Raw genomic sequence first — 19,358 nt, forward strand, 5'->3', positions numbered from 1 at the left:
GAGACAGAGCGAGAGACAGAGCGAGAGAGAGAGAGACAGAGCGAGAGAGAGAGACAGACAGAGCGAGAGAGAGACAGACAGAGCGAGAGAGAGACAGACAGAGCGAGAGAGAGACAGACAGAGCGAGAGAGAGACAGACAGAGCGAGAGAGACAGACAGAGCGAGAGAGACAGACAGAGCGAGAGAGACAGACAGAGCGAGAGAGACAGACAGAGCGAGAGAGACAGACAGAGCGAGAGAGACAGACAGAGCGAGAGAGACAGACAGAGCGAGAGAGACAGAGAGAGCGAGAGAGACAGAGAGAGCGAGAGAGACAGAGACAGAGCGAGAGAGACAGAGACAGAGCGAGAGAGACAGAGACAGAGCGAGAGAGACAGACAGAGCGAGAGAGAGAGCGAGAGAGGGAGAGAGAGACAGACAGAGACAGAGACAGAGACAGAGACAGAGACAGACAGACAGAGACGCTCTCTACCTTTGCCGATCACCAGGCCACACTTGTCCGCCGGCACGGCGTACGTCACCTCCTGCAGACCCCCCATGCTGCAGTCGCCTCGTCCTCGACGTCCATCACGCCGCCGAATCCGTCCCGCTCCTGTTGGGACGAGGAAACCAGCGGTAAGGGGACGCATCCTGGAGAAACTCTAAACACACTGCAGATACAAGTACTGAACGAGCAAATGGTAGAAATTTGCTTCTAGTTATTGTTGTTCAGCACATCTGACTAAATGGGAGTAGAACCTCCTAAAAAACCATGTTTAAAGCTCATCTGGAAATTTTACCGAACAAATTGCAAAACAGATTGGCCAAGAGAAAAAGTAGATCTGAACTGAAAGGAACTGAGGTTTTTTTTTTTTTTTTTTTTTTTTACAAAACCCAGGTTTCAATCGGCAGTAATGGAAAAAAGCATCTCAATGGAAGGAGTCGGTCTGTGGAACATCTTGATTGTAAAATTCTAACTTCTAAATCCATTGATGTGTTTAAGAAACTTGTTAAATGATCAATGTTACAGAAATACGACACTGCGGAGTCGCAGATCAACCTTATTTATTTATTTTGTGTTGATGTTTATGAAAAAGACGCTGCATGTGAATGAACTGGAACTGTAAATGATTGTGTGTTGATAAGTTCAGACATAAGTTTGACTTCTTTCCGCTCCTTCTCATTCATATGAAATGCTGTTGCGTCGTTTTAAATCAATGAAATAAATAAAATGAAAAAAAAAATGAAATGAACATCTGGAAGTGAACAAGCTTTACCAGCGCTGATGTTTTTTATTTTACCGACAAAACATGGTTGATTCTCGGGAGTTTCTGAACCTGCACTGCCAACACTGGTATTATTTTTTACTATAGTATGTTTATTGTACTTTTATTCTACACTCCCCCCCCCCCCCCCCCCCCCCCACCCCCATCATAGTTGAATTTCCTTGCATTTCATCTTACTGTATACTTTGCCTAGAACTTATTATACCTAACGATTTTTATCTTATCTTTTTAATTTTAGTCCCTTTTTATCCTTTTTATTATTACTTTTTACTGTAAATACTTTTGGCCCTTGAGTTCTTGAGTATTGTGTATAAGATTCCTCTACTCTTATCTGACTGTTTGCACATTTCTTGTCTTTCCTACTCATGAGTCCTTAAGAGCAGAATGGAACAAGTACATTTCTCCATTGTGAGATCAATAAAGGCTTATCTTATCTTATCTTATGTGTCGACTTCTGGTAAACAATGCGAGCGTGACTCTTCCCAACGGTACTAAAGGTCTGATAAACCAACCTCGGTTGTTTTCTCTGAAAATATCCACGACAAACAAACAAAAACAGACTCCATTGTGTAAAAAAAGCGAATATCATTCAACTCCTTGAATCCGTCATTTGACAGCTTCTCCACCAGTAACTAAAATGTTGCGGCGAATTGTTTTTTGCAAAAAACAAACAAACACATCAGTGCCTCGTTTTCTTGCTTTTGCAGAGTCGGCATAATCTCTCAAACTCCAGTGTTTTCCTTCCCGGTGGACAAGTTTGTTCAGGTGCGTCGTACAAACCCAGACCCGGGGCGAGGGCTGGAGACGATTGCGCAAGAGGCACAAATACTTTAACAGGTAACGTGGCGAACGTGTGTGAATGTGAAGCATGTGAACCTGCTGGACTCCTCTTATTCGGGAGTCTCGTTTTTAAAACCGAGGATTTTTGGTTTTTCTCACCTGAGCGGTCTGAACCAGTTCGTTGATGAGGTGGACGGCGTGGTGGCAGTGGTCCGGCTGGCCCATCACCTGGGCAACGCGGTCGGGGCTGACGCCGTCATCTGGAGGAGGAGGAGGAGGAGGAGGAGGAGGCCGTTAGAACTCGCCGCCTCAACTATCTTAACTCTCGACCGTCGCCAAGGAAACCACACTCACAAACCGGAAATCAAAAAAACAATATCAGTAGACATCAATGGGGAAAAATCTGCTGTGTGACTAAATTATTACAGAATCTCAGTCGACGCTCTGGATTTATGACAATAGAACCTCGATTCCAAAACAAACTCATTCAATTTCTACAAAATGGATAATTTCACTTTTTTTTCCCTCTTTTTGCTCCTTTCTGTTACCAAACTATTTCCTTTCTCCTCCGTTTCCTCCCTAAACACAACCAAGTCACATTTAGTGTTTCATACACACACACACACACACACACACACACACACACACACACACACACACACACACACACACACACACACACACACACACACACACACACACACACACACACACACACACACACACACACACACACACACACACACACACACACACACACACAGTATTTGAGGCAGCACTTGTTTGTATTACTTTTGTATATAGAATGTATTGTTTATTTTCACAAATCTTTGGAATTGTTTACCGTTTTGTATTGTTTATCTGCACTACCTTAAATAAAATAAATAAAATAACTCGCCGTCGCACAACCTGGACGCACATTTTTTTTGTGTTGTGCGGCGGTGAGTTATTTTATTTTATTCATTTTTTAAATTCGATTCCCCCGCGGCTCCAGACCCCCCCCCCCCCCGGTCGTACCTTGCTTGAACTGGATCCTGACGCCGGCGTCGTTCTGGATCTTCTTGATCATCTCGCCGTTTCTGCCGATGATGATGCCGACGGCGAATCTCGGCACGACCACCTGGAGAGACAGAAGACGCGTCGAGTCGAACCGTTAATAGATCACGTCAACATGTTGGATTTTGTCGCCTCGTGGGGTTTTTTTCTTTGGTTTTCAACGGCAACAAGATCACTTGTATTGTTTATTTGCAGCTACAACACGAGCTGATTAATGTTTATGAACACAGAGATTGTTGGTGCTGAAGAGGAAGTTCGACATTTCAGAGATTTGATATAATGGTTCAAAACTGGTTCTCTCTCTCTCTCTCTCTCTCTCTCTCTCTCTCTCTCTCTCTCTCTCTCTCTCTCTCTCTCTCTCTCTCTCTCTCTCTCTCTCTCTCTCTCTCTCTCTCTCTCTCTCTCTCTCTCTCTCTCTCTCTCTCTCTCTCTCTCTCTCTCTCTCTCTCTCTCTCTCTCTCTCTCTCTCTCTCTCTCTCTCTCTCCTCTCTCTCTCTCTCTCTCTCTCTCTCTCTCTCTCTCTCTCTCTCTCTCTCTCTCTCTCTCTCTCTCTCGAGCACAGCGCCACACGCTGACCGAAACCCCACCTCTCTACAAAATAAAAGTTCCACCACTGTGGCGATCAGTTAAGGTCATAATTCACCCAGTTAATGTGGGGAACTTTATTTTGTAGAGAGGAAGTAGTTATGTTTGTGTGTGTGTGAGAGAGAAAAAGGGGGAAAAGAAAATTGTTTCTGAGAAGTGTGTTACAATAGAGAATAAAGTTCATCGGCTCGACACCTACGACATTTTATTTTGAAAAAATTGATCAAAGTATTTATGCTGGACTTACTTATTGAAGATATTCTTATTTAACGAGTCTTTAAAAAAAAAAAAACATGTTTACTAAATGCTGTTCCAAATTCAAAGACATAATCGTGATTTCAATAAAATGATCCTCAGCGACACGCTATGATGTGTTTTCATTCTGCTTGAGGAAATGGGATTTCTCATTAATCCGTCATGTTCAGTCGTCACATTGAACATTTAGAGAAAATCAAACCGGGAAAACATTTCTTGGCCTGGTTGGGTGACGGGACAATTTAAGTGGCGCTTCATAATACAGGAGTGTCAAACATCAGGCAAATCGTGAAATCTACAAATATAATATATATCCTCAAGTATTTCGGACAGAAAACGGAGCCGAGCTCAGATGTCGGTGATTAAAACCTTTCAGACGCCTCAGTACTTTTAAATAAATTTGGTTTTTGCAAAAATTTAGACATTTTCACAACAAAGAGAAACTTTTAAGAGTTTAAAATTAAAGGTTATTATGGCAGTATTTTACCAGTCCGGCCCACTCACAATGAAATTGTAGCCTCCTGCTACTACAATGTGTTCGACATCCAGTTTTAATAGAGGTTCAAGTGTGGCTTTTATTTTCTTAAAATCACTCACGTCCAGGCTGCTTCCTCCCATTTTGGATCCAAAATCAGATCTGCCAGCTCTGAAGTCTCCCTGGTCTTTGTCACGGATGAGCTTCACCACAAGTTCACGGGCTTGCTGCAAAGGAGAGGTTGAGAAAACGGATCTTTAAAGTCATTTAAAAAAACAAAACAAACAAAAACAACTTGGCTTGGGAAACAAGGCTAAAACAAAAAAGCAAACATCTGAAAATCTCTTATTTGAGAGGACTTGGGCTGAAAACAGAAGGCATAAAATGTGTAAAATTGAGTGTAAAGAGGAAAAGCAGCAGCACACGCCGACACACACACACACACACACACACACACCACACACACACACAGACAGACCGACCTGCACTTTGTGGGGATCCCCAGTGATTCTCAGGGGCTTGTCTGCTCCGGTGGGCATGGGGTCATCCTGAATCATTATCATCTGCACTCCTGTTCTCTCCTGCAGAGGTACAATCAGACCGGAGCAGAAACAACCAGCCAACAGTTACCCGGGGCTCCAAAACACCGTTCGCTCCAAAGGGTTTCAATTCTGACACATCTGAAAGGACAGGTTTCATTTTTCTAAAACAAGAGTTTAAAAAAATAAATAAAATAAAAATACTAGTCGCCGGCACTCGGGCCGGGAAAACTGTGGAAAAATACCAGAGATCTTAAATCTTATATCTTAAAAATATTTTACGCAAAGACCTTTTCTAAATAAGCGTTTTTACGTCTGCATTTTAATCAAATGTCACAAGTCTGGCTTTAAGGGGCCGTCCACACGATAAACGTACGTTTTGGTTTTTTTGCCCGATCATCCACAAGAGGCACGTTTTAGAAACTTAAACACTTTTTTTTTTTTTAATAAACACGGGTCCCACAGTGGGGAAATTCTAAAACCCCGGCTCGGCTGTGAGACGTGGACGGCAAAGAAAATAATCTGCGGGAAAAAAAGATGACGTCACGACTTCTACATTTCTATGTGCTCCGTGCCCTTTTCTGTATTTTTTGGTGTGTTTGCCGAGTCACAGCGCCCCTACAGGCCTGGCATAGGTACTACATGTGTTGAACAGTGTTCACTGAATTTAATTACATTTTTGGAGAACGGCTGGGAGAAAAACGACTTTTTTGGCTGGTGTGGATGTGGCGTTAATCTCACGAATGAATGAGTGAACACTGTGGCACAACACCTCCACATGTATACAAGAATACGAACTGACACGCAAATTTCAAGCTAAAACGGAGACTAAAACGTGGCAGAATACCGAGGCTGGACCCAATTATCTTCGAACCCTCCAGCCTGGCGCTGCGTAAAGACAAGGTGCTGTTTTGGAAGTTTTGCAGAATATATGTTCGTAAACTGTAATTCTATACTTGTTTCACATGTGTTTGAAGTGTATGTGGACCTTTAACAAGCACAGACACACACATACGTGGATATATACTAAAAACAGAAACATTAGCACACATATTTAGAGTATATACAAGCATACCCACAAAAAAACAAACATACAGAATAATAGATGCACAAACAAACCAAAAAAAATGTGCATAAAATATGAAAACCGATGTTCACATTGAGTTCAGTTTTTGCAGTTTGATGGTAAATTCTATTTTTGTCTGACGTGTGTTTGAAGTGTATGTGGACGTTTCATACATACGTGGATATATACTAAATACAGAAACACTAGCACATATTTAGAGTAGATACACGCATACACACAACTAAACCCCCAAAAAATGCAGAATAATAGGCGCAAAAACACACAGATACAAAAACAATTGCATAAAATACGACGGACATTGAGTTGAGTGGCAGACCTGCAGTTGTTTGATGGTCTCCCCCCCCTTGCCGATGACCAGCCCGACCTTGTTGGCGGGGATGAGGATCTGCTGGATGGAGCTGTTACCGTCCATGTCGTTGTGGAAGCCGGGGCCGTAGCGACACTGCTCCACGATCTCGCTCAGCAGCCGCTTCGCCTGCCTGGATGAAAGACGACCGTCACCACAACAAAGTCACTTTGAGAAAATAAAAAAGGGGTTAAAAACTCAAATTTTTACTGATTTTACATGTGTATGTTTTTATATATTTATGGATTTTATCAATTTATTTATCTACTTTGATCTATTTTAGATAATTATCAAATTTACCACTTTTATTAGGTTATTAACTGAATTTGTATCTCCAGTGGTTCCTCTAGAACAGTGTTTTTCAACCTTTTTGAGCCAAAACACTTTTTTGTTTGGAAACATCTGGAGCCACACCACCACCACCCGAAAATGTTAAAATGTGAAACTCTGTAGCCTCTATTAACAATATAAAGTCATTCTCATCAAAGTTTTATCAACAGGAATCAAATAAATACAGAATTTTTTTTTTTTTTTTTTTTAATAGTGACTCCCTCAGTGTGAAACCTGGACCTGATGGATGAAGAGCTGAGATCCTGGTTCACATTCTTCCTTTTCAAAAACTTCTCCATCACTGTCACTGACACAGTACTTTGATACAAGATGGTAGCAGGAGGTGGAGATGAACCACACTGACGTCTGTCACTTTACATTTCACCGGCAAAGTTCTGTGCTGCCCTCTAGTGGCGAAGAGTATTTATACATGATTACTCTGCAACACACTGTCGGCTGTTAGAGCAAATTGGATAATTTCTCACGGCTCACCTGACGAGATCTGGAGGAAACACCAGTGTGCCACGGCGCCGTGGCTGAAAAACACTGCTCTAGGGGGCGCAACACTGGTGGTGGCGTCCCGTGGGTTTCCCTGCCCCTGGTACCCCACGTATGTGGTGGGATTGGCTGGTTCATTCGCTTTTTATTCAATTTTATCTTTGCACTGTTTTTAATTCTTGTCAAAGCACTGTGTGTTACTTCACTGTATAACAAAAAAGTGCTATATAAATAAAAATTGATTTAATCAGCAGCGAAACAAAACTCTACAGATTCACTTTATTCCTCCCTCTTCCTCCGCCCGTCAGATGTGACGGATGCGTTCAGGTGGTTGGAGGTGTGAGAACAGTTCATGCTAACGGGGGGGGGGGGGGGGGACTCACTCGATGTTCTCCGGGCTGCCGGTCAGCGTGCAGGGCCGGTCCAGCATGCCTCCACTGTCTGCGAGAGAACACAAACGTATCAATATGCAGAGTTATTGAAACACCGATCAGATCAAACCGACGGCGCCGGAACCGAAGGAGCCTGTAGGGCCACGTCTAGACGACATTTCCCCAAGCGAACACTGAACCGGCTACGCAAAAGACGGAGCCGCAGAAAAGTCAAGGTTGTAGGAGCCTAAACGCAGCTCAAAAGGTAAATAATTTAAGTTCATCTAAAACGGCAGCAATGCAAGGTATTGAATTTGGAAGGAATTAGGAGCATTTGCAGGTATTTCAGTTCATTTGGGCAATAATGTAATAAGTTGATCATTTAACATGTTTGTGGTTAATTTAAGTGGATAAAAGTTTAATTTATGTTATTTGCAATGTTTGGAAATGGATAATTGTTTGGTGTTTTAAAGTAGCTGTGCACCTTTAATTGTGGGGGGGTGGAGCCACATGGTTTTTTGACCTCTCTCGCTCTCCTTTTCTTTTTTTGTCTCTTTTTCCTTGGATGAGTGATACTGATCGGATTTAACGCACAACTTATGGAACTTGGAACACCTTTGGACATTTTTTCCGTACCGCCCTTATTTTTTACTTTCTTTGTGAATTAAACGGTTAAACTTTACGAGTTTAGATTTTTTCTACGTGGATTAAGAAGAGGAGAATGGACGGAGCGTCAAATTACAAACGTTTTGAAAGTGGCTCACAAGGTGTGACTTTTTCCAAAACGCTCCGACCGTCTCCGCGGAAACGCAACTGTCTGAAACGTTGCTAATGTGCGATCACAAGACGTGATGAATGAGCTCTTCTGCACATGCTCAGTAGACGGATACACCGTGTCACGACTCCCAGTCCAGATTCTCCCGGGACTTGGTGGTTTTATTTTGACAGTCACCGGAACAACAATCCAACTTGGTGATCTGTACACGAGCTCTCCCTTTGTTAACGTTTAGACCAGGGGTGTCAAACATGTGGCCCCGGGGGCCAGAAGCGGCCCGCCAGAGGATCTAATCCGGCCGCCATGTGATTTATTTTTTTTAAAGTATAAATATGAAAACTGACAGAGGCTGATCTAAAAACACTCAATTGGCAAAAAATTACATTCAAAACCACCTTTGGTCAGAATTTGACCCCCGACATTAATGCATCTGTGGAGGTCACATAACGTAACACCTTTCACAATAAAACAATGAGTCCAATTTATGTGAAATGATACTTTAGACACGTAAACTCAAAACAATTTCCAGATGACAAATTGTTTTTAATCCTGAATAAAAATACAATATGCAGATACAGCCGATTGTTTGTTTTTTTGCAAATATAATATCTGATTTCCTTTAATATGTATATTTCAGAATAGACTGGCAAATCCTTGCAGTTACATAAGGATCAAAAGAAGGAAAGACTTTGCATTTGTCCGTATCTGCAGTTTAATGTTATGTTGGACTTGTCGACCCTCCAGAGGTTTGATGTGGCTCCTCAACTGAAATCAGTTTGACCCCCCTGGTTTAGAGCCGGTTCCTGTTCTCATTACCAAAAACGGACATCATTTTAAAAAAACACTGCCATTGTAAACAGTTTTTTTGTTTTTGTTTTTAAACAAAAACGGTATATTCTCACGTGAAAACGAAGTCTAAATCTCCATTTTGGATCAAACAAACCGATGCCTGATGACACATTGCACCTACACGTATAAAGTAAAGGCTCACTTCTTAGTTCCACTTTGTAAATCCAGACATTTACACTCAAACACTTAATACCACTACGTTCTTGCACTGTGCATTACTGCATTACTGTCGCGTCGGGGACCTGGACTTTCAGGGATCCTGATCATATGGCATCTTAATGCGCAGCTTAGTCGTGTGTGTCGTCACAAAGGGCCGTTGAGCTGAAGCAGCAGATTAGTTGCAATATTTGAAAAGGCTTTTGCACAACCTCTGCACCATTTTGAGCTTTTTTTTTTTTTTTTTTTTTTGAGCAACACCAACGAAATGTCACCTTTATTTTTAACCTTTATTTTTAAAGATCTATCAAAGTCAAAACTGACGCGGGGAAGGCCTACTTCCTTTAGTTTGACGTTACCTGAGGCGATCTGGATCTTACAGCCCGATTCCAGCTGAATTCTTGAGATCTGCTCTCCTCCTTTTCCAATGACTGAGGGAGGAGGTGGAGGAGGAGGAGACAAATAGCCCAGATTAAAACCCACTTTTCTCTCTTTCTTTCTTTTCGTTTTTTTTAAATTGAGACCGAGGCCGGTGACCCGAAAACTGAGCAGAACGTCAATAGAGATGATTGCACGTCAAACATTAATACAGATGATAATGAAGTGGAGAGGCTACTCACTGAATCCCACCATCTTATCAGGCACTTTGAAGTCTTCCGTTGTGAGAGCCCTGCAAGACACCGGGACGTGATCAATACCCGCCTTGCCCTTTGGCCTCGACACCATCCACACACACACACGCGTCAGACACGGAGCGCAAATCATTACGGCTGCAGGGATTCTGGAAAAATCACTTGGACTATTTGGATAACTCTCTACAAAAAAAGAACATTTGTGCTCAATATCTGCAACATCCATCTACCAAAACACACATTTTGCACACGTGAGCCAAAAACCCCCTTCGACCAGACGTTTTTTGTTTTTTTTTATTACAATTATCGATCCTACTTGACCACCGCTGCATCGAGCTTCACCGCAAGTGCATAACGTTCGGGATAAAGATTTTATTCAAGTGTGGCAGTAGATGAAAAAACATAAATACAAATTACTTTGTGATAAGAGGAAGCGACATGGAACCAGTAACCGGAGGCCAAAGATGACGACGTGACTGAAATGTGTGGATTTGCTTCTGATTTCTATCGTTTAAAACATGGGACTATATCAACATAAGGTGATAAATCAAGGGGTTCTTTTTTTTCACCCCCTCCTTTGCCATCAAATTCACACATTTTCTCTTGTGCAAAAACCACCAGGTTTTTGTGTGTTAAAAAAAAAAAAAAAAAAAAAAATCAAACCAAAGTTTATTTGTATGCACGAGTCATGCTGGATCAATGAACGGTACGACGACACTGTTGCAGGGTTGATGGGGGAAAAACATTAGGGGACACATTGATACTATTATTTGTAAGCATTGAATTTTGGATGAAAAAAAAAAAAAAAACCCTGCTAATTTTTTTTATATTTATGTCGAATGATCTTAGAGGTTCACATCTATTCTATTACAAGAAATATTAACTTATCAATTGAGTTACAATTATTGACGATGTGTCTATATGTGATGTTCGTACTCGCAACTCATTATTATGTGGTCTAGTATTATACATTTGTACTCCCACAAGATGAAAGCTCCAAAATTCCTCTTTGAGTGCATCAACAAGTCCTTTGTGCTTACCTTTGATGTACCATTGCACCGAGATGATTCCCCACTAAGAGATAAGAGAGAGAAAACAAGGCCAATTAGCATGTTGGCCATAATGGCAGCTCGTGCATTCGTTGTGACACTGGATCATTTCGGGGGGTGGGTGGGGGGGGGGGGATATCTGCAGAAGCGACGGGCGGCGAGGCAGCTCGAAAGCGCGAGGACGGCGAGCAGGCGGGAGGCGGCCCTGCCGGTCCTTTCGTGTTTTTGTGTCTGACCCACAGCGGGGGGGCTTTCACGAGCATGGAAATCGGGCCCGGCGAGTGGATGAGTGAGCGTTTCAATCAGAAAAAGAGAGCGGCGGCTGCCGGGTCACCGGCTGCTGCCGGGCGAATTGAATTTTGACAGGTAGCACCGAGCAAGGGTCCTGCAGGGTCACTGGAGGATGCGCCGCCGCGGACGTCAACACCTTGACTTGATATCTCGCGGGTTCAATCAATTTTATGGCTGTTTGCTCTGATTTCACTTCTTGTGGAAAAGCGACGGGGTTAACGCCGGAGAATGGAACAGCTATGAATATAAAAGAGGAGAGGCGCGGCGAATCCGTACAAGGACGGGGCCGCCGGGCGACGGCGGGCCTCGAGAGTTATTTGTATACTTGCTTGATAATTAAATGCAGAGTGAAACGCCGCGCGGATACAATTTCCGCTAGTCACCGCGAGTCAACCTTGGCTGGGGAATACGGAGGACAGCTTGTTGCAAACAATCACAGCGCATCAAGAGCGCTCACAAACCTGAACTGGGTACAATTTTCCTATTCATGGATTCCGGGCTGGACTATTATACAAACGACTGTGACAAGATAAGAGGAAGACGGGATAAATGACTCGTCTTTCCACGTCGTGAATGCAAAATAGATACAAATCTGTGTTTCGAGTGAATTGCAGAGCCTCCCCCCCCCGTCCAGAGTGGGATACTTAATACTCCGTGTGAGGATATGAAACTGTGTGGTCAGATCATATGATCAGAGAAAACCAGTTTACAATGCCTCAAGTGAAAACGCGGAGTTTTTGCATTTTCAGGAAAGCATAAGAACCTTTTTCAATTCAAAATGTCACGCGACTGCGGCGTAAACCCAAGGAAACTCTGAATATATGCACACAGTAACGTTTAGCGGTGCGATATCACATGTGATTTTTAACTATAAAGTGATCTTTATTGCCGACGCAGGCCCGCGTGTGCTACTGTCGTCCTGCTCTGAGATTTGTTAGTCGTAAAGAAGCGTGAACGCCGACCTCCTCCCCCCAAACCCTCCTATGTAGGGTGAGTGGAAGCTGGTTTATCAGATTGGACTCTGATCGACGGCTGTACGGCTGCAGAATCTATCGCGCAGTCACCGCGTCAATCAAGCTCTTACTTCCAGGGCGGGAATACGTCTGAACGGCTCGTTACAACTGAAATTAAACTAGCAGTAACTGTCAGGTCAGGCTTGAAATTCTTGCGTTTTTATGAATTTGATCACTCTGAAATATCTGCAAATATATTCCGCGGTGTCACAAGCATGGAGTGCACTTACAATTTCATTGTTTTTAACAATAACACTAAGAGGAAGTTGTAATTCTGAATATGTGCAACAGGCAAATCACAAGAGGCCGCCTGAACAATGACTTGAATTTACAATGTGAACAAAAGTAAACGTGAAATCTCGACGCAAACTGAACCTCGACGAGACGACCAGTGTGGTGAACAAGCAGCTATTTGGACAATCCGATCCGCAGCGAGCCGCCTGCTTTCTCCACAATCCAGACCATCCATAGGTCGTCAAAACACCACGTATGCCCCCCCCCCCCCGACCGTCGTCATGGAAACACAGCAGCTACAGCACGGCGAGTGGATGGTGTCGAGACGGAGACGCGAGGGAGTTTCAGTGGAGGAGAACTGGTCCGTCGGAGAGTTCGAGGAAGTGTGGCGAGGCCTTTGTTCGTACGTCGCCAACATGACGGAATTCGGCAAATTCTCTTCCAATTCCTTTTTAAAACAAATTTGAAAATCGGCCCAATGGCCCAATTTGCATGGAGGGATGTAGATCAGGAGCGTCTGCAGGTTCAGAGCGACACGAGAGTGAGACGTTGAACTCATCCGGCAGTTCCTCATGATGGAGAAGCTGAAAATAACAAGATATCATCCAGTAGTTCTTTTGCTTCGACGGACGACAGAAACAGAAACTACAGATGTAGAAATTAGTTTCCATTTAGAATCACTTCCCGTTTTGAACAAGCTTCTCTGATCATCATAACATGAAGTGGAGTACTTGTATATATATATATATATATAATACTAGATTTGAGCTCCAGCCACATGTTGTCCACTGTGGTCTGCAGGTGTTGACGTACGTGTAAATGGTCAAGTGTGACATCACACTTTCGGCATTTTATTCAAATTCGAGAGTGGTCATGTGTTGTGCAAGAATTGTTGATTAAATGTGAACTTCTTAATGGTACAATAATACTTTGTAGAGTAAAGCGAGCGCAACGCCCCGGCTACAGACCAGTGTTCTTCAACCACGGCGCCGCGGCACACTGGTGTTTCCTCCAGATCTCGTCAGGTGAGCCGTGGGAAATTATGCAATTTCACATTTTTTTTCTCTAAAAAATCATTTGCTCTCACAGTGTGACAGTGTGTTGCAGAGTAATCGTGTATAAATACTCTTCGCCACTAGAGGGCAGCACAGAACTTTGCCGGTGAAATGTAAAGTGACAGACGTCAGTGTGGTTCATCTCCACCTCCTGCTACCATCTTGTATCAAAGTACTGTGTCAGTGACAGTGATGGAGAAGTTTTTGAAAAGGAAGAATGTGAGCCAGGATCTCAGCTCTTCATCCATCAGGTCCAGGTTTCACACTGAGGGAGGCACTATTAAAAAAAGACATTGGGAAGTACTTTTTTCTGTATTTATTTGATTCCTGTTGATAAAACTTTGATGAGAATGACTTTATATTGTTAATAGAGGCTACAGAGTTTCACATTTTAACATTTTCGGGTGGTGGTGGTGGTGTGTCTCCAGATGTTTCCAAACAAAAAAGTGTGTCTTGGCTCAAAAAGGTTGAAAAACACTGGTTTAGACAAATGTACTTGGCTGGACGGAGAAGAAACTGCAGTTGAGATTTCATGATCGTTTCATTGGATAAAGAGAGGAAAAAGAAGAGGCTGTTGAATGTGGCGTATCAAGTGTGTGTGTGTGTGTGTGTGTGTGTGTGTGTGTGTGTGTGTGTGTGTGTGTGTGTGTGTGTGGGCCCACCTCCATTGTCTAGGGATCGTTTCTGGCCTCCGAAGCCGTACAAGGAGCCGTCTATGACTGGAGATGAACTGTTCATGTTGGGCATCTGGTCCCCTCCCATCTTGGCTGCCATCTGGAAGCACAACACAGCAGGTCAGGTGGAAACGGGAGTGACGAGTGGATGATACACTTTCCTTCCACCCCGCCGGACACCCCCCCCACCCCCACCCCCCACCCCAACCCCAACCCCTCCCTTTCAAGTCAGCAGCGACACTTTTGTTTGCCTAAAAGCACCAAGTTTGCAGCATGTTTGTGACAGCGGCTGAAACTCCTCCACCCTCCTCCTCAAAACATCCGATTCCACAGGCAGATGATAGGAGATCACGGTTGCAGGGCGACGTCTTCGTCAAGAACACCGGAGGTGTGACACACCAAAAAAAAAAAAAAAAAACAACAACCACAAAACCTCTCCCAGGGCAGCTTCATAATAAAACTCAAGGCCGTCAATCCGGTTTGGGAGAAATGGCACGCGGAGGAAACGTGAAGCCGTCGGCCTAGCTGCGTGTCGCACGCATTTTTTTTGTTTTGGTTGTGCAAAACGAGACAAACCGGACAAAGTTGTCAAACTCGCTTCCTTTTCGTTTTCGGGGGCGGTAGCGACGCGATCGATAGAATTACGATGATTAAAAGTGATGGATTGGCGGGATTCCTGCACGTTGTGGAGCTTTGTCGAATAAACTGACATAGTAATAATAATAATAATAATAAAAAGAAAACCTCAACCTGCAGGCAGAGCCGATGTATAGAACACATTTAGTTGATTCAACATCTACTGGTCCTACAATTTGAGATGTTTTCGCTAAAAATCAGATTAATTGGGGGAAAAAAATAAATAAATAAGCGACAGACCGATTATTAAAATAATCGCTGGTTGCAGCCCGACTTCATTTGATCCAAACCAGTTGGACGTTGTTCAGTTGTAACGACACTTCACATGCCTGCTGCCTCTTTTCAAGGCCGTGAAAAGCGAGCACTCCTTGGCAAAGTATGACGAGCGGCGCGTAAAATCAAAAGCGACCGTAGCCGAAGTAAGCTAAGCAGATTATTATTATTATTATTATTATTACGTTTACCGGGTTCATCCTGCCAGCTGCCGCACTCCCTCCTGAAAGTTGTGCGGAACCCCCTCCACAGTGGGGAGAAGCACTCGTCTGGAACCCGTGGGGCACCGGAGGGTTTCATTATGGGCTTAGCGGCGGGGGGAAAGCCGGGGTCAGGGAGATGACTTTCTCCACGACCGCTCGTTTCCATGATAATGGGTGGAGGGAAACTATTGATTTTATTATTGGGGCACACATTTTAGCAAATTAATTTATCGACAACGCAAAAAAAAAAAAAAAAGGAATCTAAACGGTACATTGGTGAGAGGAAGCGTGCGAGAAATCGTTGATGGATTAGGGGGAGAAAAAAAAAAAAGTTCAATTAATTCTCATTTTGCAAAATCAAAAAAAATTACAATAAAGTGCCAATATTAAACAGCAGCTCATTTTTTGACGGTGAAAACGGCGGCGGGTTTCGGTCGTTCCCCGTCCTCCCGCCGAAGCTCGACACTAATCCGAATCCGCAATTTTCCCCAACCCCCCCGACCGCCTCGTCGGCCTAAAGTAGCCGCTAGCGGCGCCGCCGTGATGGACGCTCAAATCTTCGGTTACGTCGCACACGAACACCAACAGCATTTTTCCACCATTCACCATTAATCTGCCACCTCGCCTTCCCATACAAAAGGATAGCATTTCAGAAAATTGCACTAAATTGACATCTGTGCCTGACTGGAATTTCTTTTTCCTCCCCCCCCCCCCACAATATGAAAATCTAGTGCTTGGAAATTAGAGTCTCGCGTCACCTTCAGGGGTGATTATCTACTTCGGAGCCCACCGGTGGAGGTGAGAGGGGTGCGATGGAAATGAGGAGGCATAAAAGGAAGCAGGTGTGGTGGGGGGGGGGGGGATGTGGGGGGGCTGCCGTTTCCATGACGCCCCCTCAGCTATGTACAATGTCAGGCAGCTTTAAGAGCCTCGCGGATCAAGTCGGGGAAAACGTCGGGAACTTTTCTAGGGAAATTAACGTCTCGCTTGAAAAGCACCTTTTCTCCCGATACCTGGATGGAGGCAATGTGCAATTTGTGATGTCGGCGGCGCTCGTATTGACGGGCGGCGCGCCGCCACAAATGTAGCGCCGAGTGAAAGAGAGGACGGACTGGGAGAGAAAAAAAAAAAAAAAAAAAACGCTTCACGCCGCTTATAAAGTGCTTTTCTCGGTCGCAGGCAGAACAATGCAAACGGGAGATACGTTTATTAATTTGCATGCAAAACTGTGCACGTTTCTTTACGTCTAAAAATTAATTGTCCTTTCTACACTCAAAGCCAGTGGGGTTTTTTTGGGGTATTTTAAGGATTTTTAAGCGAAATGAAAGAGCAAAAAACACCTTGAAATATCTCTACATGTATTCAATTTCATAATGCGTTTCACCATTACAACTAAATTTTTAAGGCTTTATGAGTTCTCTGCATTTAGGTACATACCCAGACATTACAGACTGTAATATATATATATTTTAAGAATTGCACAGTGGCTTTGTGTGGAAGGAACCTGGCTAAATTAATACTTAAATTGAATTAACTACATTACTTTTGTTGCAAAACAGGTTTGCCACTGACGGCTCCTGAACCTACATTTGAATTAGGTGATTTTATTCCCAGTTTTGACCCGTAGCTTAGATATTTGAGAAGAATTGAAAGAATAAAAACCAAACAAACGACATTAGTCATGAATGAATGAGTAAAAAAGTAAAGTTAATTACATCCAATAAGACAAATGACACGTTTTGATGGGTGCATTAAAAAGGGTTAATCTAAAAGGGGATGTCGTTTTGTTTTTTTTCAAATGGGCAAAGGACATTTCTATTTTTTTTTTTTTTAAATCAGCCCCGTTAAAGAAGCACAGGTGAAGTCAGAGGGAGAGTTCAGTGAGTGAGCCCCCCCAAGTCTATAAAAGCGAGTCGGTCACTTGGTTTTCCAGCCTGATTTACGGCCGCGCCGGGTCACTGACATTTAAACAGAAATGTCTCTCAGGAGTCTGCAGCCACGCAGTCCGATGGGAGTTCGTGGCAAAACCGTGGGGAACAAGCTGCGTCTCCGGCGGCTGAACGGACTCCTGTGTCCACTGGAGGCCACGGGGCAGTTAAAAACCGCCGCGGCGCCGGGCCTCCGGGACACTGCCGGCCTCTTCACTGTAGCCGCTTCCGAGCCGGAGATATTAAAATGGAAACAAAAAGCCGACTGTGGCCAGTCAGGTGTTGTAGTTCGAAGCGGAGGCGCTGCGTTCACGTGCAGCCCAACTGGGGCCGGAGAAGTAAAAAAACAAAACGGCAAAATAACCTTTTAAACAGCAACAAATCAAAGCTTTTCCTGCTTGTTTGGGTCCAAAGGGAGGAGGAGAAGGAAAAAAAAGAAAAGTACACTCTGAAAAATGTAAAGTTTTCAACAAAATTCTATTTAGCTCACGAGGTTTTAGCGTAGCATCTTATAGCAACTGGCTATTTAATTGAAATATGTTCTACTAAACTTCCAACATTCACAAAACAATCGCGTGTTCTTACTATAAAATAGGATGAATATTTGCATTTTACTGCCCATTTCAGCAGTTCTGCTCTTTTGGTTGTTCCCAAACAATCCGACACGCCAGAATCCTGCATTAGTGAAGGCAAACCTTTACTTCTGGGCGATGTAATGACTCGCTACTGCCACCTAAATGCCGGAAGCTGCAACCACCGAAAACAATTCCCGCTGCACCTTTAAAGCCAACGACTAAAACACGGCGAGATCACAAGGCCGCCACAACCTGCGTTTAATCCATTACGCCGGGAGCGACAAATACGCGACTTATTTCCCCCCAACAAATGCCGGGTCGTATTAGCAAAGTGCTGGTGTTTGGATGCAGCCGGTGACACTTTGACAGCGGTAAATGTGAGGCGAATTGAAAAGAGTGAGTCTTAATGGAGCCGGAGAGGCCGGGGAGCGACTTCTTCTCGTCGCGGCGCCGAGCTTTAAATGTCAAGTCGCATCTGTGGGGAACTCAGAGTACGGAGCTGTTGCAACACATCTCAGGCTAATGCCACATCAACGTCATATGACACACTTCTCTTTTCTGCGTGGTGCAGCTCACAGGGAGAGAGAGAGAGAGAGAGAGAGAGAGAAAGAAAGCATGTAAATCTGCATTTTCCCATGTGCCGTACAGACGGTGCCAATTACTAAATTGGACGCGCAATTTCGCCCATAATCAACGTTTTAGTGTCAGAAAATGTTGTCAAGTAAATAAAAAAAAAAGAGAGGAGGATCACAAGTTGCTTCAAGGGCTTTCATGGGAGAAACTACTGAGACAACGCAGATTAACTTCCACTGCAACGGCTTATCGGCTCAGTGAAACGTACACTCCCTGCAGACTTATTATAGTTTTCATGACACTGTTGGAAAAGGTAAAACCTGTGTTACTTGTTGAGGCTGTAGCGGCCGGCGCTGCGCTGCCAGAGGAGCTCATGGGAGACCACGGCGTCGGCGTTCGTGTCTCTTCACCGGCTACCTGTTGCTCCCAGGGCCCATTTTTTTTATTTTTAGACAATTTATTTCTATCGGGTCTTTTACCTCGACCCCTAAAACGAACTGTATGAAACGTATGTCGACGCAAGTGACGGAAGCTTGGAAGAAACTACCAGCTCAGATACAGATCCTTTTAAAAACACCACCTCAATGTATTTTAGCGCAATCCTATCAATAATAGCGTTTCAATAAAAGGCTATCAAGCCCACCGACCGTAAAAAAAAACACATTCAACATTCAAAAAAACCAAACAAACCTGTTGAAATCTACATTTTCAAGCGACAGGAGGTAAAACCTCCAGTGAGAGAAACTGCAGGAAAGACACAAGGACCCAAAAAATGTGTTTTTGTGCCGCTGCAGACGGGTCAATTCCTCCAGTGACACAATACCGCAGGCAGGAAACGCTTCAGTACTTTGGACC

General features: G+C 43.8%; 1 protein-coding gene across 1 annotated transcript in view; it reads right to left on the reverse strand.

Annotated features, from left to right (window-relative positions):
* The window catches only part of fubp3 (far upstream element (FUSE) binding protein 3), a 35,045-nt gene that overhangs the window by 11,853 nt on the left and 3,834 nt on the right, over window positions 1-19,358 (reverse strand). Inside the window, 12 exon segments of the mRNA XM_080510231.1 lie at window positions 473-563; window positions 566-592; window positions 2,205-2,305; window positions 3,063-3,165; window positions 4,539-4,643; window positions 4,899-4,997; window positions 6,359-6,521; window positions 7,600-7,657; window positions 9,727-9,798; window positions 9,988-10,037; window positions 11,040-11,073; window positions 14,304-14,415. Of these exon segments, the coding sequence (XP_080366357.1) occupies window positions 473-563; window positions 566-592; window positions 2,205-2,305; window positions 3,063-3,165; window positions 4,539-4,643; window positions 4,899-4,997; window positions 6,359-6,521; window positions 7,600-7,657; window positions 9,727-9,798; window positions 9,988-10,037; window positions 11,040-11,073; window positions 14,304-14,415 (1,015 nt within the window).

This window comes from Blennius ocellaris, assembly GCF_963422515.1.
Source record: "Blennius ocellaris genome assembly, chromosome: 15".
Lineage (NCBI taxonomy): Eukaryota > Metazoa > Chordata > Actinopteri > Blenniiformes > Blenniidae > Blennius > Blennius ocellaris.